Raw genomic sequence first — 20,531 nt, 5'->3', positions numbered from 1 at the left:
GAAAAAGCAGATCTGCATGAACGTCTCTACTTCTGGACTTGGATCAGATTAGATGAACAAGTTATACAGACCTGCATTATTCTGAGCAATAAGCTACAAGTATGATCCAACTCAATGAAGATGGGCTCCCCTAAGGGTTTTATACAGTTCTTTGTTATGTTATTCTGAACTAAATCCATGCAGTAAATAAATATGGAGAGTACTGTCCCATGAAATAACTGAAGTAATTTGTATGTCTTTTCAATTTTCCCCCTTTTTTAATTAATAAAAAAGGTTTTAAAATGGTGCTTTTAAAACATAAAACCTTGACACCTTAAATCTAACCTGCAAGGACATTTTTAGGAATACAAACTTAACAAGAAAATAGTGACCACTTACACTTGCATACTTGAAGAGACCTTCTAAACAAAAGACAAACATACCCTGAAAAAAACCACTGAACAGACAAGCATTTTTTCCATTTGAATTTCTTACCTCCGTCAGCACAGATACAATTGCATTGAGAATAACAATGATGAGAATTCTTAGGCGCCACTCATATGGCACACACACGAGCTGTGAGAAAATGTTGCCAGAGATTAGCAACGCACACATGAAGTAAACACACATTCAAAACAGGCTCAGAGTTACAAATTGTCCCTTCCTCCCCCCACAGATGTAAAGTTAGATCTCTAAAGGGGCGAGCTTGCCCGAAAGGCAGCCAATCAGTTATCCCAGGCAGTACAGATGCCTGCATATCTGCTGAATCTTACCTCGAGAAACGTGTCAATAGATTCAACAGGATGCAACATGATGAAAAATATGAAGACATAAAGAACTATCACGGCTATAACAAACAGAACTGTAAAAGAAGAAAAAAATATTTTAATCAGACCATCTCACAATCAGAGTTTTAGACAGTTTTTCTATGTATCATGGGTCCATTACTCCCTCTAAACCCCTTCCAGGCAGATTTTGGCAATAAAAGCTGTGCTGATAGCCACAGAGAGACAGAAGGCCAGACTCAATTTTTCACTGGCTCGCTTGAGGAGCTGGAACGTATATACACCTATACTTCTACAAACAAAGCAACTGTTAACACAAATTTCTCCATACAGTTTAACACTTCCCTATTTCTATCTCTGATTATCAGAGGATAATTGTACTATTTTCTCCTAGCAACACTATTACTGCTGAAGTGGCACAACAGAATTGTAGGTAAGCCATGGATGAATAAGTGCACAGTCACTTGGAGTGTTACTGGGAACTGTATATAGTAAGAACTTACAATTTTTGTAGCACGGTTGTCTAAAGGGCTTTCCTTTAGAAAAGACAATTGCCACTATGAGGTACTGAAAGCTGGATATAAAAAACAAAGTTGTGTTTTCATAATTTTTGATGTAATGTTCATCCTCAAGAGTCTCATTCCCATAGTGTGCAGAGCTGGTGTTCGTGGCATCCAATATATTACATGCACTACAACATAAAAAAAAATCCAAACTTTTAACACTGAGTTAAGGAGAAGATGCAAACAAAGCCTACTTATTAACAAAAGTAATGACAGAACAAATTGCTACAGTATAAAAAGCTTATCCTTGGAAACCTATTACAGGTAGTAAGAAACAACTCAAAATGTGGCAGGGAGGTAGCAGGTTTTGTGAATTCTGAGCTTGAAGTTCTTTTATGCTTCCAGCTTCTAAGTTCACTACATGAACTGTTTAGAAACTATCACTGTAGACACACTTTGAAGACAGGTAAGAAAATAGTGCACTCTAGAAAAAGATGAACGCACCTCTTCATTTTCAGAAATATGAATTTGATTTATTGGAACTCTAACAGGACAACAAAACTTTGTAATACAGAAGAGTTAAACTAGGTTTGAACCATTCATTTCAAATTTCAGTCTCAACTGCCCCAAAGTTGAGAAGTCTTCAGACCCTGCAATCTGGCTCTGACTCAATTTTGCATTTCAGCCATAAGGTAACTCCTATGTATTAGTATGCATTTCACAAAACAAAAATCAGTAGACTAAATAAAGCTTGATAAATACATGGCAGCTTGATAAAGTTCCCAAAGAGGGTTGATAAGAGAGCAATTATTGCCTATAGCTTCCTTATCATTACTGCATCCTGCACGGAGCCACTAGAAACACTTACTCAGATTCCGCTGTCCAAGGCTCATACCAGGACTGCTGTTTGACCCAAAAAAACCCGAAGATTTGGAAAGCAAAGCAGATGATGATTTGAGACAAAACGGAACACAGAAGTGGACCTGAGATAAGACCTGATGGAGGCCTTTGTGCAACAAGCTCCTTCCAAGCAGGGTTCAGACTCACTGCAAAGAGCAAGAAAAATAAGTTACACATTACATCATTATGGTTTTCAAGAACTACCCTGTTTACACTCTGTGGAATTAGAATGGCTTGCTCATGACATCACTTTAAAAATTAGTCCAGAACTGCAAATGTGAAAAGATTGTATCATACTAGAATAATGCCACAGTGCCTTCTACAGGCTGGTTACGCCCGGGAGCCCAGGACAGCAGGGGACAATAATAGAACCCACAAGACTTAAGGAATTAGTAGTGTCTGGCCAAATTCCCTTTGTCTGCCACAAGGACTTACAGCTTGTCTCCTCAGTTTAGGTCTGCCATTGCTGCAAAGAAGCAGTTTCTATTAAACTTGAAAATGGAATTCTACTATTAGCCAGTAAACTGAATGCTAGGTTCGTATGTGGAATCAAATACTTCACTACATAATAGGTTTCAAGTGTAACATTTTGTGGACAGAAGTTCAACTAAAAATGCAAAAAATCAAAAACATTTAAGATGATATTGAAACCACTCCTGGTTTGATTCCAAAAACAGTTTCATCATGTCAGTAGAGATTTATGACTTTCTGTACTACTTTTCTGAACCCCTTTTCTAAGATCATGCCCATAACCTGCTTTTTGCATGACAACGTTTCACAAAACTCAGATTAATCTAAGTCTGTACGCAGCAGATTGATTTTTTTGATGCATATACTGTAGTAGCTGCAACATCTTAACTGTACGTCACAGTGCTTACTCCAAACAGCATGTAATTGGATATTAAAGAAAATTTGACCAAGCAAAGACTGCTTCATAGAAGCCAGCAGGGGTAATTCAGCACAATACTTACTAGTGAAGACAACCACCAAAATGATTGCCAAATCAATGAAGAGAAACTGGAAATCTCCCAAATTGCTCAGGATCTAGACAGAAATCACAACTGAAACGTTGGTAATTTCTTCACACCAAGAAACATCTTAGAATGACACTCCTGTGGCATTAATTCTTTAAATTTCACTCTATAAACAAGACAGTCTCTTATCGAACTGGCTTCCTTTATCTGCAAGAGTCTTGAGCACTCTACATTACACAGTCCAATTCCTGAAGTATCAAGGTACGAAACAATTTCAGTTTCAAGATGCATTAGCTATTTGTAATTGAAATTTGTTTGTAATCAAACATATTACTGGATTTTACAAACCAATGAAATAATAGCTTAGACCCACAGCTCTCTAGACACTATAACCTTACCATGGAGTCATACAGCTGTCAAAATTTCCACCTCAAAGGTCCTTTAATACTTTGCATGCTTAACTTACTTAGAATACAAATTTAAAACAGGATTTCTACCACATGCTGCATGGTGAATCCAATCATATTAACAGGAAATACACCACTTTGCTTTTTTCCCTGTCCTAACTCAATACTTGCAGCTGCTCTCTTTCAATCCCTACATAAAAAAAAATGCATTGCCCTTAAATAAAGTTAGGCTATTTTAAAATCCTGACAGTTTTTAAATAATGGAAAATCGTATTTTTATTTAATTTGCTTAATATGCTTACTTGGACTTCCCACTGTAGAGACTTTATAGTCACAGGCATTAGTTATGGTTTTTAAATGCCATGTTTTTCATACAGTTAATATTAGAAAAAGCAAAAAAATACTACCAATACTTTTAGTCCAAAGACAGTTTTTAGAATGTGGGTGTTGTGTACTCAAAGAGACTTACAACAATTTTTATTAAATATCCATCAATTTTCAGATCTCTGAATTACGTTGACACTGTTTAGGCACAAGGAAATACTTACAGAATACAGCAGAGTAACACTGATGTACTGGATAATGCTGTATAATGCCATGAACTTAAATACACAGAAGGAAGTTATTAAAGCAGCGCGGCCTTCCCTGTCAAAACAAATGCAATCATGTAACTAGAAAGTTTTCTGTGCAAGCAGTTAAACTCTGCTTAGCAAAATGTTAGCTGCAATTAAACATATCAGCAAATCCTTTGAGGGACATTAGGCTGAAGACACATGGAAAAGAGAGGTCAGGATGGTACACTTTCAAGTAAATCAAAGTTGTAAGCACGCCTTCTGAACTGAGCCACCACCTTATTTTGATGTTCTTTGGATTTTATGTGGCTTTCCAACAGAGGTTTTAAAATGAAGGTCTGCTTGCAAAAGCATCTATGAAGCACTAGTTTACTGCATGGACTGAATGACATGCAGTCAGCCACATAGTTGCTGACTTCAGAAACGTTTCTCATTACACGTTACTTCATTAGTTCCACATAGACTTAACTAGATTCTTCTCTGGCTGACTTTTATCCAAAATTACTACCTAACTTCCAATTCTAGAATCAAAAATTGGTCAAACTCTATTTAGAAAGTTTGTTTTCTACTTTGTGTGGTGCTGAGTAGTTATCCGAAGAATTTTACTGCTTGCAAACACACACAGCCTTTATGGAAACTAACAGTCACTAAGACATCAAATTAAATACTACTACGTAGAAGCTCACTCACACTCTTAAAAAATTCACTTTACATAGACAAAAGGGTTTATAATAAAATACTAAATCATGCTATGGCAAGCCCTCGGTCAGAGTACCTTCAGTAAAGAAACAGAACTACTAAAATGTATGGCTTGTTCTTTAATTCAAACTGACCTCCTACAGCATCAAACATACACTAACACAGGGTATGCAAAATGAGTTAGTGTGAACTTAAATGTGTCCATGTAAGTGGCATTACCTGATCAGCTTTGGCACACACGAAATACTAGGTGTCCTGGAAGTGAATGGTGACGCCACAGAAGCCTCAAGTTCGGACAAAGATATACCACCATGTGCCCTCTTTAGTGCCTGCCAGTTAACATTGAAACAGAGAACATTTTACAACTTGCTTTCAGCTGTAAAATTTAACTGAACAGTTCTGTACAGAGAATAAAAATATACTTACGCCACAGTCATTTGCTCCATCTCCACACATGCCCACATAATAACTACAACAAACAAAAATATCAGCATTTTGGACCATTCCCGAATCATAGCCCATTTAGCTTATTTCATTAAATTCTTCTATATTATTTAACTTATTCAGGGTTTGCATAATAATGAGTGATCGATAATGCTGAAAGAAATTACTGTTTTCATTATACATACAAGGAAGAAGACAGAAAAGTAACATGACTTAGCCAGGTCAAGCAAACCAATAATGGTTATCAGCCCTCTATCATTCCAAGGTCGTCTAAAGCATCTTTGCTCTAGGCAAAGAGACTTTGGTAGTATGTTGTATAGCTGCAAGGTCTGACACCAGCAGACAGTATACTGACCATATGTGAACAGAAGTCATCCTGTTAATACTTCTTTAATACACAGAAGACATGTGATGGATTTGTTTATTATCCCAAGCAACCAGATTTATAAAATGTTAGTGAGTTTAGTTATTCATCATTTTTAACTTCATTAAAAGCCTGAAACTTTCACAACTAGCCAGCAGATGGTACTATTCTCATTCCTGCTCAGCTCACAGTACTGATTTACCAACTCAAGGAAGTTATATTAGCCCAGCCTTTTCCATTTGGCAAAACAGCTAGCAGCATACGTAATTTTTCCTCCTATCACACTGAACACCCTCCCGCTTTCTATGCTTAAGCAAATACTTACTCTACATTTTGTAAAGCTTCCACCAGCTGAGTTTTCTGATCAGGCGCCATGCGAGCAAACACAGTGCCGTGTAACACAAGCTGGAAGATAAAAGATTTTTAATGCTCACAGGGCAAAGTCTGTCCACCACCAAAAGTGCCCATACTCAAATAAATGCTCACCTTGGGTACCAGGTCCTGAAAATGCTCCAAAATCACTGCAAATGACTTTCCATTCATTGCAAAATGGTATTTGGTCATCTGGAGATCCTCAAGGCTTTCATGGACCAATTTAACTGGAATATCCTATCAAAAGTAGTTTAATATTCTAGCTGTAGTGTATTTACACAGACATCTTGTAATTTCAAGCTAATACTCAGAGGGGTATTCCTAGAGATCCCACACTAGAGGAGGTTTCTAAGAATGTTACTTGAAAGAAAACCTCATACAATGAAAACAGTAATAAGAAAATACAGTTTAATGTTTCAACTACAAGCAGCTAGAGCAGTCTTAAGAGATTGAAATGTGGGGGGAAAAAAACCCTGTTTCCTGCAAAACTAATATGTCAAATGTCACATTACAGTTGAAAAACTAGCTCCCCCAGCTGTTTTACTACTCATTGGTATTTTAAGATCTGAGAGTTAACTAGTACATCAGTTTTGGTTTGCCACTTAACAGTAGATTTGCCACTTAACAGAATAAGATAAAAAGAAAGAAACTCAACAGTTAAACTACCTGCTTACATTCTAAGGGCATAATAATGCTCCTATTACCTCTGAGTTTATGGCTGGTGATGAACTAGTGCATTTTGCGAGGGTATCTGCATAATGCCAGTTGATCCTGGCAGCCTGCCCATCCTTTGGAGGTAGTGCTTCAGCAATAATGACCTTATCCTGAGGTAGAATCATTCCACAGTCTCTGGCCACAGAGATAGCAGTTAACATGTTATCCCCTGTGAAACAATTGCATTTAAAAAGGTTTCCGTTAGAAAAGGATCAATAGCATACAATGATATTCCACACAAGAGAAAAGCTAACAAAGTTTTAGACTAGGAGGACTGCCTAACATACCTGTCACAACCTCAGGGCAAACCAAGCCTACAGTCAAAATTACAAGTCTAGCCTGTTAAACCCCTCCCCTGGACTAGTATCACTAGAAACTTTGTACGCTTCTTTCAGCCATAAAGATCTCTTATTGGCCATATCTTAGTATATATTGAAAATTAGGCAGAAAACACACGGCCATTTAAAATACCGCTTTTTAAACACGGTCACAGAACATGCAAACACTGAGTTGTATTGCTAGCCTACCAAAACATTATTCAAAACTTGCAATATCTGTGATTGGAAAAGCAAACACACATTGCATGGAAAACACTGAGCACAGATACCTAGCTCGCTTATGGAGACATAAAGAATAACTTTAAAAAAAAAATTCCAATAAAAAGTGACTTATAATATAATTCAAAATGGTAGGGACCCTCAGTAGGTCATCTAGTCCAACCTCCTGCTCAAAGCAGGCTCAGTCATAAGATCAGACCACGACTTTCACCTAGTCCTCTAAGGTTTTTCATCCTTCAATTCAGCGCAAAGTAATTTGTGCATGGAGCTAAGGAGAGGAAGCTGCAAAGTCGAATTAATCCCCATACTGGTTTCTGATCTCTGACTTACCAAAGCAACGTTCACCAAAAAAGAAACATTGGTGTCTGCATATTCTCACAATAGTTTCTAAACCTCTCTTTTGCTATAAATACAGTGTAATCCCAGCCTATTGACACTAAAATTTGGCTTCATACACTATAATTAAAGTAAGACCAAAAAGAGATGGATTTTTATCTTTTAAGTATGAACATTTACATGCTAACCTGTAACCATGACAGTGCGAATGTTGGCTTTATGCAAATCTTCAAGTACAGCAGGGGTTTCTTGCTTTAGTTTGTTTTGCATTATAATTAACCCCATAAAATCCATGTTGCTTTCAATAGCATCTCTGTAGAAAAGGAGGCAAGGAAAAAAAAATTGGAATAATTAAAATTATTTGACGTAGCCTGATTTTCTGTTTAATCAAAGTAAACAGAAATGTTTATTTTTAACTATGAAAAGTAAAGAATTTGCTTTTGTATTGGGTTTGCGTAGCAAGGCTTTGGTAGCAGGGTAAAAAGTGACCCAAGACATAAATATAAATAAATGTGCATGATGATGTCTCCCTTGTTTTAGTTTGAAATCATATATGCACAGGAGGGTTTCCACTACATGCCATTATCTTTAATAGACACAAATGACAGATGTATGTATAAGTAATAAAGAAATCTGATGAAGTTTTCTGCCATGTTAGTATTAATTCTTTATGGTGTTTAATTTATATTACAATTAATTTGAAACATAAAAATGTTCCTCAGAATTCACATTATTGCAGAAAAACTTCCTTATCTTAAATTTCTATGTATTTTCCAAGGTACAAATACAGAATGCACAGAACTACATATGTCAAGATGGAAAAAGCTAAACAGGAATAATTGATTTAAGCAAAAATAAACATTTCATAATTAATCCAAAGCATGGGGCTTCTAAAGCTTGTAACTTATTAAAAACGTGAAGTCACTCTTACCTATTAATAGTCTGGACTTTGTGCCATGTAAGCTTAGACTCCAATTTTCTGTGAGCAAGGGCAATAACTCGGAATCCCTGCTTAGTGTATTCTTCCAGGACACACTCAAAGTCAACAGGAACTTTAAAAAGTTCAAGTTTAGAGTTATTAAAATTATTCATATTACAGCTGAGCTACACAAGAAATAAGAATAGTTTGTTCCTTTACCTGTTTCCTGCTTACACAAGCCAGCAATCACTTCAGGGGCACCTTTCATGTAAGCGTCCATTCTCTTCTCCCCTAGAACTCTCGCTATCACACACATACGTTGCAAAACTGAAGAAAATGGAAACTGGCGCACAATTCCAATCTCGTAACTGGTCTGTGTCATACAGGAAGGAAGGAAGAAAAGGGTTACATCCACATACATTTTGAAAAAAGAGAAAAATGCTTAATTGAAAAAGCATACTTACTGAAAGCTCAAACAATTCCTAAAAAAAAAAAAAAATATATTTACTGTAAGTATTTATTTTTAAGTATTTTTCTCAGCTATAAACTATTCAACATAGATTAGTAAATGAATCTGCAGAGCACTCTCTATATAAAGTCATATTGTATTTGCAATGGACTTTATGAAAGCTGAATATGAATATACTGCATCTGTTTAGTATCCTTTAAGTGAGACATAGTAAAACTTTGGAGCCTGATTTCTTTATTAGAATTTGCAAGACGTTTCACAGCCGAACCTGTGTCTGTTTAGCCTATGTAAATGACAAAAGTACTATGGTATTTCAGAATGTGTCCATGATTATTAAGTATATCCACAAAAAAATAATGTAGTAAGTTTCAAGAATGTTCACATCAACTACTGCACAATAACTACTGCTGTGCACGTACACTGAGTTCCGAACAAAAAGAGAGATGCTTTTATCCACTGTAGAGTAAGACTCATACAGAGCAACCAACCTGCTATACCCTCCCGCTACCCTGCTCTGTGACAATCTGGATATACAAGTCACATGCTTAAATTTTCCCTCTTGTTTAAAAAAAAGCCTTCAAAATGCAGATAGAAGAACTTTTTAAATCTGCCAAGGACATTATAATTTTTAACTCAGCACTTAATTAAAACATACATCTCTAACGTACAATGGTGGCAAGAATTTTGTACTGTGCGGTGACATTAACAAACGATTGTTTTAGGTGTGCTTACCTTGCAGTTTCATTTAAGCAGTTCATTAGCACAATAAGAATTTGGTAAAGATACTAATATTAAAATGTGTAGGCTCAAAAAATCATTACAGCACTTTATAACCAGTCTATAACAGTAATAATGCTGGCAATCAGCCTGCTCACCTCAGAAGTGGCGTATACTGAACCACTACCTTCAACAGTTTAAACACGTCTTCGTTATCTTTGCCATCAAAAAAAAATAAAAATCACAGTTTTGTTCCTATTTGGATTATATCAGCCAGAACCACAGCATATGGTAAAATGTATTTGTTTAACATGAAGGATTACTTTAAATCAAAGAATTGCTTTGAATTTTTGTACCATTTCTTGATTTGTTGCTTGCTTGGATTCTGGGAGAAGTTGTTTTGAAGGTCGAACCACTGTCGGCATGATTCGGTTATGAAGGGCTGTTTCCTCTTCAGTAGCTTCTTCTAAAATCTGTATTAAAAAAAGAGTCAACTAATTTATACATTCATTAACTTTGATTTTTCTCATAAAGTAATTTTCAGGAAAAAGCTTTGGAAATCCGCCCAAGGTGCAATGATCTTTCTAAATAAGATTTCCTGTGAGAGTTAAGTGTCTTAATTTAGCAGTTAACTTAAGATCCTCTTAGCTATTTTACACATTTATTATATGCACTGAAACCTTGCCACATAACATCAGAAAGCAGTAAATTAGTTGTTCAGATTCTTTCAGTTGTATGTATTGTTGCACAGAACACTTTAGGGTCGTTTTCATATTAGTACTTCCTTCGACACACAGGCATTTTCAGAAACCCACCGTTTTACAGTTACAGCTTGAAACAGCAAATAATGTCTTATCTTGAATATGACAATGTAGGAAATTTCAGGTTACTGATCTTAAAAACGTTGCTTCTCTTGAAACAAGCAGACACTTACCCATCCTATTGCTTCAAACATCTTCAAATCAAGCGGATCCCCAGAAAGTACCCCTTCAATTTTTGTAAGGGAATGACAAGTTGCCATGCAAGCAACAAACTCAGACTTCAGCAAGCTCTCACTGCAAGCCCTCTCTTCCGGCAAAAGGAAACTAAAACAATGAAGTTACAATATACTTAGCACTATAATTATTTATTATGAGCCAATTCAAAAGGTTTGTTTAGATTAACAGAAGAAAATTGACTGCACGAGTCTCTTCACTTGTATTTTCACACATCACAGAAAACAGATTAAGACTCTGGGCTGGAATCTTCAGAAACAGTCACAATTGCTGGCTCCTTCAAAAACTTTGTGTTAGTTCACTCTCTAGTTTGATTTCTTGTACAGAGGCCTCTCATCACTTTGTATTTAACTCAATTAACTAAGCTAATTCATTTTAGCAGCCCAAAAAGTCATCACTTAGGAAGACAGGATTAGGGAAACATGCTATACTTTCATGATTGTAACAAATTAAATTCCACCTCAGCCTAAGAGATTTGTAACTTTCATTACACCTGAACAGTATTTTTAGTTGCATTCTTACAGCTTATTACAGAAATGCAAACACATGAGCTCACAATGAATTTTCTATTCTATTCTGCTGAGGCTGTTAAAGCATAACTATCATGTTTGCTATCACCACCTCTGAACTTAACCTTACCGAGCATTTTCCACCCGTTGAATTCCCCAAAGATCCAAGCCGTCCTCAGTAAGTGTGCCAGTCTGCAAAATAAACCAAGGGGCATGGCAAGAAGAAAAAGCCTTCAGAAACAAATTATCCCCAGATAAAGCAAAGATTAATAGCTAATTATCCGAACTACACCTGAACGGTATCTCCCTTGCTTTTTGCTAGTAACTAAGTTCCAACTTTGTCTAAAAAACCAACCAACATTCAGAGCAATCATGTCCCTCCTTGGGGACAGGACAAATGAAACAGACCCTTCAAATCTGATGATTGCTCAACATCCCTGTATTCAGGGGGTGAGGGACAACAGAAAACAGGTACTAAACCCTTAGTACTACTTTCTTACACAGCTAAAACAGCAACGTGAATATATTTACAAGGGAAATAATACATTTAGTGTAGGTACTTAAGATTTCAGATAAACCAAGAAGGAAAATAAATTTTATCAAAGAATTAGCCAAAAGCAAAGGATTCTGGCTAGTGGCATTGCTTTTTTCACTCATGTTTCTGATAAGCAATAGTAATAAATTATGGTTTGGCTCTTCGTTGAAATAAATGAAAATGAGAAATAAGTCTGACCTCACACTTCAATTTTCCAGAAGCCTGTATACTAATTAAAACTCTTACAGTCCCCAACTCTCACATTTCTGGGGTGCCGGTAGTAAGCTAGGACTTGGGAGTCTTGAAATAAGACAGAAGTTCTGCATTATCAAACCTTGTTAGAGCAGACCAAGTTAAGTGAGATAACAGGCAGCAAACACTGAATATCTGGAAGCTCATGATTTAACTTATACAGAAGTAATTAATTTTCCTGTAGTTGCTATTCTATACAAATTCCCTTTTATTATACATTGCCTCTCCAAGTAGCAACACAAAGTTTCAAAATTCACCTAACCTTATCAAAACACACAAGATTCAGCTGGCCACAAATATTTATCCTTTGTGGGCTGATGCAGAAGATGCCAATTTTTTTCAGCCTTCTCTGTGCATAAACAATGCCAGCAGTCATAGCAGCAGGGAGCGCTGGAGGCACCGTGATAGTGATAATGTCAAGGGACTCAATGATGATGGTATGAGCTGGAACCTGCAATAAAGGTCAGAGTTAATGAACAAGAACTCCCTACTTAAAGATCCACTATCCCACCGAAGCATTACATCACTGTTACCAAAAGCAAAATCCACACATCGCTTTCCGCAGTACAGCATGTTCTGGATTGCCCAGAAATCTAGCACAATCTTCACCCATCATCAGCAACCATGATAATCCAGTCCTAAACTATCCACAATCCATAATTTCAAGTTTCACTTTTTTCCCTGCAAAAATATTTATTTAAAACAGTGACTGAATAATACAAGTTTTGAAGAGAAAAAAAATTAGAAAGTTATCAGTTATTAATTTCTTGGTAATGATTTTTTGCCTGCACCATGCTTTAGATGTGCTGTATCCTATTTCTTCCAACTGGATATCAGTCAGATGGTAATCTTACATATAATAAGGATAAAAGTCTAGCAACTGGGTCAGTAGAAATTGAGGTAAACTCAAATTTCACTAATATATTCAAGTTCTGTTTCTCTGCTGAATTTCGTAGGCATGGTGGTGTTGGGTGATGGAACTTTCTAGTTCCATTGATACAAAGTAAAGCAAATAAATATTCACTTAAAACTGAATTCACATCATCTGAAGTGTGTTGGAAATCATGATCGACCCTTTACTAAAATAAGGCAGTTCTGGACAAGAAATGAAAACATACCTCATTGAAGATGCTATTGACAACTGTGTAAAGAAACCCAATGCCTGCAACCACTACCAGAGACAGGAGAAACAAATAGGCATCTCTGTAGAGTTTAAAATCAGTTGGCTTTGGATATAGTATGGAACGAACAAGCTGTCCTTTAGCAGTACTAAAGCCTAGAAATAAAAAGGAGTAAGTTATTAGAAGTATAAACAAGAGCGAAGCTATCCAAATATATTAAAAACCTCAATTAAACCCTTAAGCTACTCATTTCATTAAGACTGTTTCTCAATATACAGTAACAGATGTTTTGCAATACAGTAATTAAGGTGCTTCAAAAACATACGTGCACATCATACCAAGTGCATCTCTCCTCTGGCAAGGACATGCAGCTGATGCAAATGAACCCCTCTTCCACAGCAGCAGTACACCCTCAAACAGTTTGGCCTGGGAGAGTTTGGTGTACTGCATTTTGTCCCTGACAGTGCAGAGCTAGTGGGTATATTTATTGGTCGTCCAATTGTGCCAGTCCTTGCAAAAAGAAAATGAAGTTATAGAGTCCAACTTTAAGAACTAAAATGGCAAGTCTCTGTGAGCTCCCTTGACAGCCAGAAAGAAAGAATCAGAAATAAAACCTGCAGTGCACAGAGTCATCTTTTGGAGAAGCCCACCTCTTCATTGCATTTTGACACCTGAACTAGGAGACTGAACTTCTGAAGGTCTTAGAGTCAGACAACCAACAGACACCCTAAGATCCTCCTTGAACCTTTGCCTCAGCACGTGAAAAGGCCAAGACCAGCGCCCAATTTTGTATCTGCTTAGTCTTCAAAGTCTATTACTACCATCTCAATATCAATGCCAGGTCTGCTAGAATAGTGGCAGCTCCTTGAAAGCTTCTCAGACTGCAAGCCCTCTTAGCAAGGGCTAGGCCCTCCACGCTGACATTTGGCATACAAGATTCTACCAAAATGAAGCAGCTATTGCATCAGTCTTAAAGAGGATGACCTCATCACAGGAGGAACAAGCATGAAGCCTCCAGGCTTTGAATTTGCTCCTGCAGAATACAAACCACAGGCTTGTTCAGAGAAGTCTAGCGTGTCAGTATGTACTTGAGTATTTAGTCATGAATGCTTTGTAATTTGACACAGCAATAAAAAAAGTCAGAACTACTGTTGATTTTTTTTTTTAATGGTTTTGCAGAAGGTTCCATAGCCACACAGGCTAGAACACACCGGGGTAAAACAGTAAATGAAAGCCTCGTGTGGTGTCTTGAGAACACACTGGATGTACAGATAGCCTCAGTGAACATTTCTCTTCTCTAAAAAAATTACCAGTTTTGAATTTGTTACAATTACAATAGGGGCCACAATGACATACACACTAACTTATCCATGAACTGAGTTTCAGCAAAGAAAAAAAACCCATTTAGTTCATCAGTATTTTATGTACATTTCAGCTGTAACATCAAACATTTCATGTTAAAGGCTTAACTCGGAACAGTACTGTGAGTACAGTCCCAGCAGATCAATCTTATTTCCTGATTTACAACAAGATTAAGACTACATGTCTTTGCACACAACCATATGGAGTTCTGCTCTCCTACAATTCTTTTAAGGACTAAATTTTCTAGTAGCTTCAATTTTGTGGCATCCCCCTTCCTCAGACAAAGGGATTTTTACTGGTATCTCACTAGGTAAGAATTACTTCAATTCTTACTATTGAACATCTTAGGAGCAAGAAGCTGCAAGAGCTGTGACATCTATCCAGTTCTGTGGAGTGGGAAATTCTCTACTTGCCTAAAAGCCGTCTCTGCAAACCAGGCAGGAGAACAGAAAGGATTTTATATCCCTTTGCTCCTCTCTCTACATATAGTCATAGCAGGAAAAGCGTACCTGCCCACATGTAAAATCTGAACAAGGTTCACAGAGCTAAATTCATCCTGTTTACAACACAGCAGCTAACTCTGACCTGTCGCGGGCAAAGAGCAGAATATAAAAATGACTTCAGATGTCAGGGCAGTAAGACATCGTGTGTTGCAAGTAATTACAATTCTCCTTGTAACAGTTCCAGACTTTAAATCAAAGCATTATCCTTCTTGCTGAGCAGAAGTAGTAAGTCTTCAGTAGTTCATTTCTGTTCCTGTTTTGGACCACCTATCCATATATACACGTCAAGCTGGGCATATAAAATTTCTTATTTTAGAAACAACAGAAGTTGAGACTGGTATTATTAAAGGGGAGATGTGTTCAAGGGAAGGGAAATATTTTTCTTTGAATAAAAGCCTATAGAAAGACATTAAGAAATTTAATTAAAAAAAAAATCAGAACATTGACTGCTAAAACAGACTAACAGAGGGTGAAGAGAAGACACCAGAAAAAGAAGAGGCTAATTAGGATGACATTACTTCTTGGAAAACTTGCTTTAAGTAGTATTCTAGTCACTGCAGTCAAATTGATTCTATCCAATTCCAATCTATATTCCTATCTATAATCCAATATCTTGGATTATAGCTTACATTCACCTTTTTTTGTGGTGTTTTTCTTCATATCACCTTTGTAAAGCAGAATCCCACAACTACATTAGTCTGTGCAATTGTTTTTAATAGAACATCTGTATTATCTAAAACCAAACCTTTAACATATTAGTATGAATACGCACTTCTGTAGAAAGGGCTACATCGAACACAGTTTTTAAGCAAATGTTATGTGCTTTGACAAAACTATGGGCAAAGAAAAACATTTGACATTAGTGGAATAATTTGCAAAGTAAGCCATTCCCCACCACCCACCCAACCCCATGGTATGCCAAACCTTTCCATAGGGGCGTATGTGGTTCAACCAACATACCGTAAAAAACATCTAAAGGACTTGAAAATGCATTCAGGTCAGTTTTAAATCAATGCTAAAGATTGAGTCACCTTCTTGCTTGCCAATGGATACTCTCCAGGCCATTATCTAGTTCTATTACCGTTCTAAGGCATTTATCCAATTATTTGGAGTATACTCATTTATCCAAGCTTAGCAACATTCAACACAATACTCCAAAGTATCAGTTGACATACCCCTACAAAAGTGAGTAGTGCATTAACAAAAGATAAACTTAACAATCGATACCTGTTCTCACTACTAGAGCTTTGACCAATTCTCCAGTATAAAAACGGGTTTGAATGACATTGGTTCCACAGAACAAAGTATGCCGTTTATGCACTTCTGGACTGTATATTTCATCTCCCATTGCTTTTGGATATTCTGAAGGATTTGGTAGATTAATCTTCGTGACAGGAACACTTTCACCTTAAATAGAAAAAGAGTCTCTAAGCAAGATCAAAGAATAGACATTTTTTTCCTTCACAGCTTCAAGTAGAACGATATAATCTCACTTCATCAGCACAGAAGCAGACTTACGGAAGAAGTCATCTTCCTTTCAGCATATTATTAGGTAGTCTCTCACCTATTGGCCTCAACTCAGCAGATTCTTTCTCCAAATCCTATTTAATTCTATTAGTTATTTACCAATACAGCTTTTGTACCTCTTACTTCAAATCAGATAGGTGTCAAATGCAGTTCACTGAAAGAAAACAGGACAAGCTTTCTCCTGCTGCAAGGCATCACCCCATCTTTACTCAGAAAAAGTAGAAACTGAAGAAAATTATTCTCAGCTCCTTTGGTGACCAAGTACACTCAAGCTAGGGCTGCAATCAATTTTTATCAGTTGCTAGCAGCAGCAAGAGGCTCAAGTATACTGAAAGAATTGTACAGGATAAACCACACAATCTCTGAACTACAGTTTTCTAAACGGTGCCAGTTTGGACAGATTATCCTAGGAATAATAAAAAGTGCATCCTATTCACTGAAGCTGTACTTCAAATACATCAGGTCTCTGGTTTCAGAGTATGCAAGCACAACTTAAGATAACTGCTGTTTTTAAATACAGCAGAACCTTCTACTCGCTACCTTCATTCTTGGAAGCAGTCAAAAAGTTTGGGCAAAAATTTTCTGAAGAAAAATACTGCAGAACACCAACTGCACTGAGAACACCAAGTCAAGAGGCAGGAAGACAAACTATCAAGAAGAAAGCTTTTCAACAGGAAATCACTCATTTTTGGAGTTGCCAAGCAGTACCAGGTAGCCGTTGCAGATAAGCAGAACACAAAGTACGTACGTACTTAGGAGCATATGTAATTGCAAGAACACACACGTTTCAAGCAAAATAAAAACATACCTACTTCTGCTAGAACATACTGTAAGTTAAGCATGCACACAGGTATAAACGAATACATTTAGCCATGCAAAACTGTATCAATTTTACTTTACCTGTTAACATACTTTCATTTACAATGCAAGTACCACTGAGAAGTACTGCATCACAGGGCATAATTGTCCCATTAGATGGAATCAACATGATATCTCCAGGCACAAGGTCGGTGGAAAGGATTTCTTGTATTTCTGAGTGTTAAAACACAAACAAGTTTACCTGAAAACAGCCACCATCTACAAAACCTGATAAAGATCCTCACAGCCAAGATCCAGCTGGTGACAATTAAGATTATACTCCATTATATTAATGGCATTATGAAAAGTTTCTGAGAAGATACAGAAAAAGCCATTGATAAACCCATTTCCATCAAGATTAAACTCTAGAGCACGTGGATATAGTTCATCATAACAAATGAAAAGAATCAAAAGATATTAACAGTTAACTACAGTGTAACTTCAGCATAAAGACACAAGTCCAACACAACTGCATGTCTTACAAAACAGTATCACACACCACAACTTAACCATCTTCAACTACTGTGGTATCCAAATGAGCAAAAGTCCAGAAATCAATTTGCAGCCCCTGCTGGGTAATAAATTGTAATGGAAACCCAAGGCATGCATGTCTTTAAGCCAAGAAAGAAACTACGCCGACAGTTACATTTGCGGTAGATAATAAGAAACAGGAATAGGACAAGCACCTAATCTAGAACAAAATATAGCTAAAAATACCATCTAGAAGGATAATCCTGAACAGATGATTATCCTATCTGAATTCCACTTTGCAACTTCTCCTTTTCCCATGCAATTTTGCTAAGAAATGCAAGCATTTCAAGCTGATCAAAGAACGAACAGATGATGCACATCAACTTTACACTCACACTTAATGAACAATTTGAACTCAAACCTTCCAAACCACCTGTGAAATTTACCTTGGTTTCCTCTGCAGACAGAAACCCTGACAATGCTGTGAGCTGCTACCATGTCATGTAACATAACATATTGCTGCAAAGGGGAGAAAACAGTCCATTATTTAAAAGCATAGCTTGTCGTCTTCTAAATGCACATTCTACCTCTACAAGTAGAAGTGATGAGATTCCTTACATTCTTTTACAACAAAATGTTACTTAAAACATTCTCTTGAACACAGTTTAGGAAACTTATGGGCAAATAAAGTTTGAGTGCATTAACCTGTACAGGTTCCTACTTTTAACAACATTCTGGAAGCAAATATACACTGCCACGCAATGTTAAAAAAAAATTCTGGTCATTAACATACATAAGTTAAACCTGTAGTAGTTGTATAAACTTGGAGTAAGGTAAGAGGAGGTTTTTTGTCTCTGGTCTGAATCCAGAGACTGCAATGTAAGCATAATTACTACTTTGATTTCCATCAGCTACAGCCAAGTCTAGAGAGAAAAATGCATCACCAATTTAACAATCCACATGTTTGGCTGGTGCTCAATGCCATTGGACTTTTTCAAACAGAAGGAAACAAGGCAAGATGGAATCACTACTGTCAATACAACTACGTATATAAACTTGTGTCCGAGTTTTATTTAAGTGAGGTAGTGTTTCTGTTATCTGAGGTCAATCTACTGATTCAAAAACATGGCAAGTCAGCAGAAAAGGGTCTCTAAAGGAACTGTAAATCCAAATTCTTTCAGCTCAAAGATGGAAAACTTGTAACGATATTCTAGCTGTATACCTCTGAAAAATTCTTGAAGATTTCTAGGTGATTTCACGTCAAAATAAACCAACCAGTAAAAAGCTGAAAAGATGCATCTGTTTTCTTTCAACTTACCTTTCTAATGGTGTAGAGTGAGCTAACAATGGATATTACAGACATGATCACAATTGCTAATGCATAGTAGTGATATTCATCAGTGATCCACAATATCACACTGAACAACTGAAAAATGTAAAAAGGGTTGAGAACCTAGAAGAGTGACAGAACATTAAAGTTACACCAAAAGGTCACATGCATTCTCCATCAGAAGACAGTCAGAATCATCCTCCTCCAGAGATAAGCTTTTCAATTCTTTATACATGATTTTTGTCTGTTTTGCCCAACTGATCCCTCTTTTTTCACTACTTCCTCAGCCCCTCAAAAGCATAGCTCTCACTAAAATAATACACAAATACATACTTTTAAGACGGCATACATTTTCCCCTAAGCCTCAAAGTAAAAAATGATAAAAATTGTAACTTAAGGTGCATCAGATATTCCTAAATTAATTTGGATGTTATTATCTATTTCTTATTAATAAATGCACTGACATCTCAAGTTCTTACTCCGTTACATCAAGTTGGAGAGTTTCTTTGTTCAAAAGTTTCTATCAAGCATTATTATAGCACACATAACAAGTCAATTATTCAAATCCACCTGATACAAGGAAAATGTAACAAATCCAAAAAAAGTATATGCAAGAACACATTTGATGTGTATATTGTAATGTATAATCCCTGGGCTGATAATGGAAAACACAATCAGTCATTTTACATTTGAATAAACAACAAAAAATAAGATGCATACCCTCTCAAAGAATTCTGACACATTTTCTAACATTCTTGCTAAGGCACCAGGTTGTGAACTCTGAAGAGCTCATAGCTCAGGTCTCTTGAATTGGGAGAGCTCAAAAATAAAGGTCCATATCATTTTGGTTTACAGTGCTGGACTCTGGGGGAAGGTTTCTGGTTTACATCATTATTTGAAGACCAGCCCAATAGTCATTGTACTTAAAGTAACTTTTAATGATACACTTTTTTTTTAATTTGTTAAAGAAAAGACCTTACCTCCTTAATCAGAAGCTTAAATATGGAAGGCACTTTCACAGCAATTTCATTTACTCCATAGAATGCTTTTCTGCATTAAAAAAAAAAATCAAAATACTGTTAAAATTTTTATTAGAAATCTTATCCTCTTCAAAGTAATTCCACTAATATGAGAAAGTATAAAACAGCATGGTAAAAAATTAATACTTTTTTCCCTGGTTATTTCTTGCCAACCAGAATTAAAAGAAAAAGTAGGGAATGCCTTTAGCCCCAGCTAACCAGAGACAGATCCATGCAAGCTATGGGACACACCTCTGATACTAACTAAGCTTTTAAAATTAAAGCCAAAGTCCTGAGACCTGTGAAGCTTCACCCTGATCTTCCTAAAATAAGTAGTT

At 36.5% G+C, this 20,531-nt stretch overlaps 1 protein-coding gene across 5 annotated transcripts in view; it reads right to left on the bottom strand.

The window, feature by feature from the left end:
- The window catches only part of ATP13A3 (ATPase 13A3), a 60,757-nt gene that overhangs the window by 9,309 nt on the left and 30,917 nt on the right, over positions 1-20,531 (bottom strand). For all 5 annotated transcript variants that reach the window (XM_075761214.1, XM_075761217.1, XM_075761215.1 and 2 more), the window contains 25 exons: positions 20,155-20,224; positions 19,163-19,297; positions 18,291-18,363; positions 17,416-17,547; positions 16,216-16,395; positions 13,121-13,278; positions 12,265-12,453; positions 11,346-11,407; positions 10,646-10,796; positions 10,068-10,184; positions 8,990-9,007; positions 8,745-8,898; positions 8,538-8,658; positions 7,795-7,919; positions 6,704-6,882; positions 6,114-6,236; positions 5,953-6,032; positions 5,246-5,288; positions 5,039-5,148; positions 4,097-4,193; positions 3,139-3,211; positions 2,136-2,313; positions 1,268-1,455; positions 753-841; positions 475-555 (listed from right to left, as the gene is read on the bottom strand). In XM_075761214.1, the coding sequence (XP_075617329.1) occupies positions 475-555; positions 753-841; positions 1,268-1,455; positions 2,136-2,313; positions 3,139-3,211; positions 4,097-4,193; positions 5,039-5,148; positions 5,246-5,288; positions 5,953-6,032; positions 6,114-6,236; positions 6,704-6,882; positions 7,795-7,919; positions 8,538-8,658; positions 8,745-8,898; positions 8,990-9,007; positions 10,068-10,184; positions 10,646-10,796; positions 11,346-11,407; positions 12,265-12,453; positions 13,121-13,278; positions 16,216-16,395; positions 17,416-17,547; positions 18,291-18,363; positions 19,163-19,297; positions 20,155-20,224 (2,926 nt within the window). The remainder of the gene's footprint in view (positions 1-474; positions 556-752; positions 842-1,267; positions 1,456-2,135; positions 2,314-3,138; positions 3,212-4,096; positions 4,194-5,038; positions 5,149-5,245; positions 5,289-5,952; positions 6,033-6,113; positions 6,237-6,703; positions 6,883-7,794; positions 7,920-8,537; positions 8,659-8,744; positions 8,899-8,989; positions 9,008-10,067; positions 10,185-10,645; positions 10,797-11,345; positions 11,408-12,264; positions 12,454-13,120; positions 13,279-16,215; positions 16,396-17,415; positions 17,548-18,290; positions 18,364-19,162; positions 19,298-20,154; positions 20,225-20,531) is intronic.

This window comes from Balearica regulorum, chromosome 9 (genome assembly GCF_011004875.1).
Source record: "Balearica regulorum gibbericeps isolate bBalReg1 chromosome 9, bBalReg1.pri, whole genome shotgun sequence".
In the NCBI taxonomy this organism is placed as follows: Eukaryota; Metazoa; Chordata; class Aves; order Gruiformes; family Gruidae; genus Balearica; species Balearica regulorum.
Note: the sequence above shows the minus strand (reverse complement) of the source record. Positions and strands in the feature narration are given on the sequence as shown.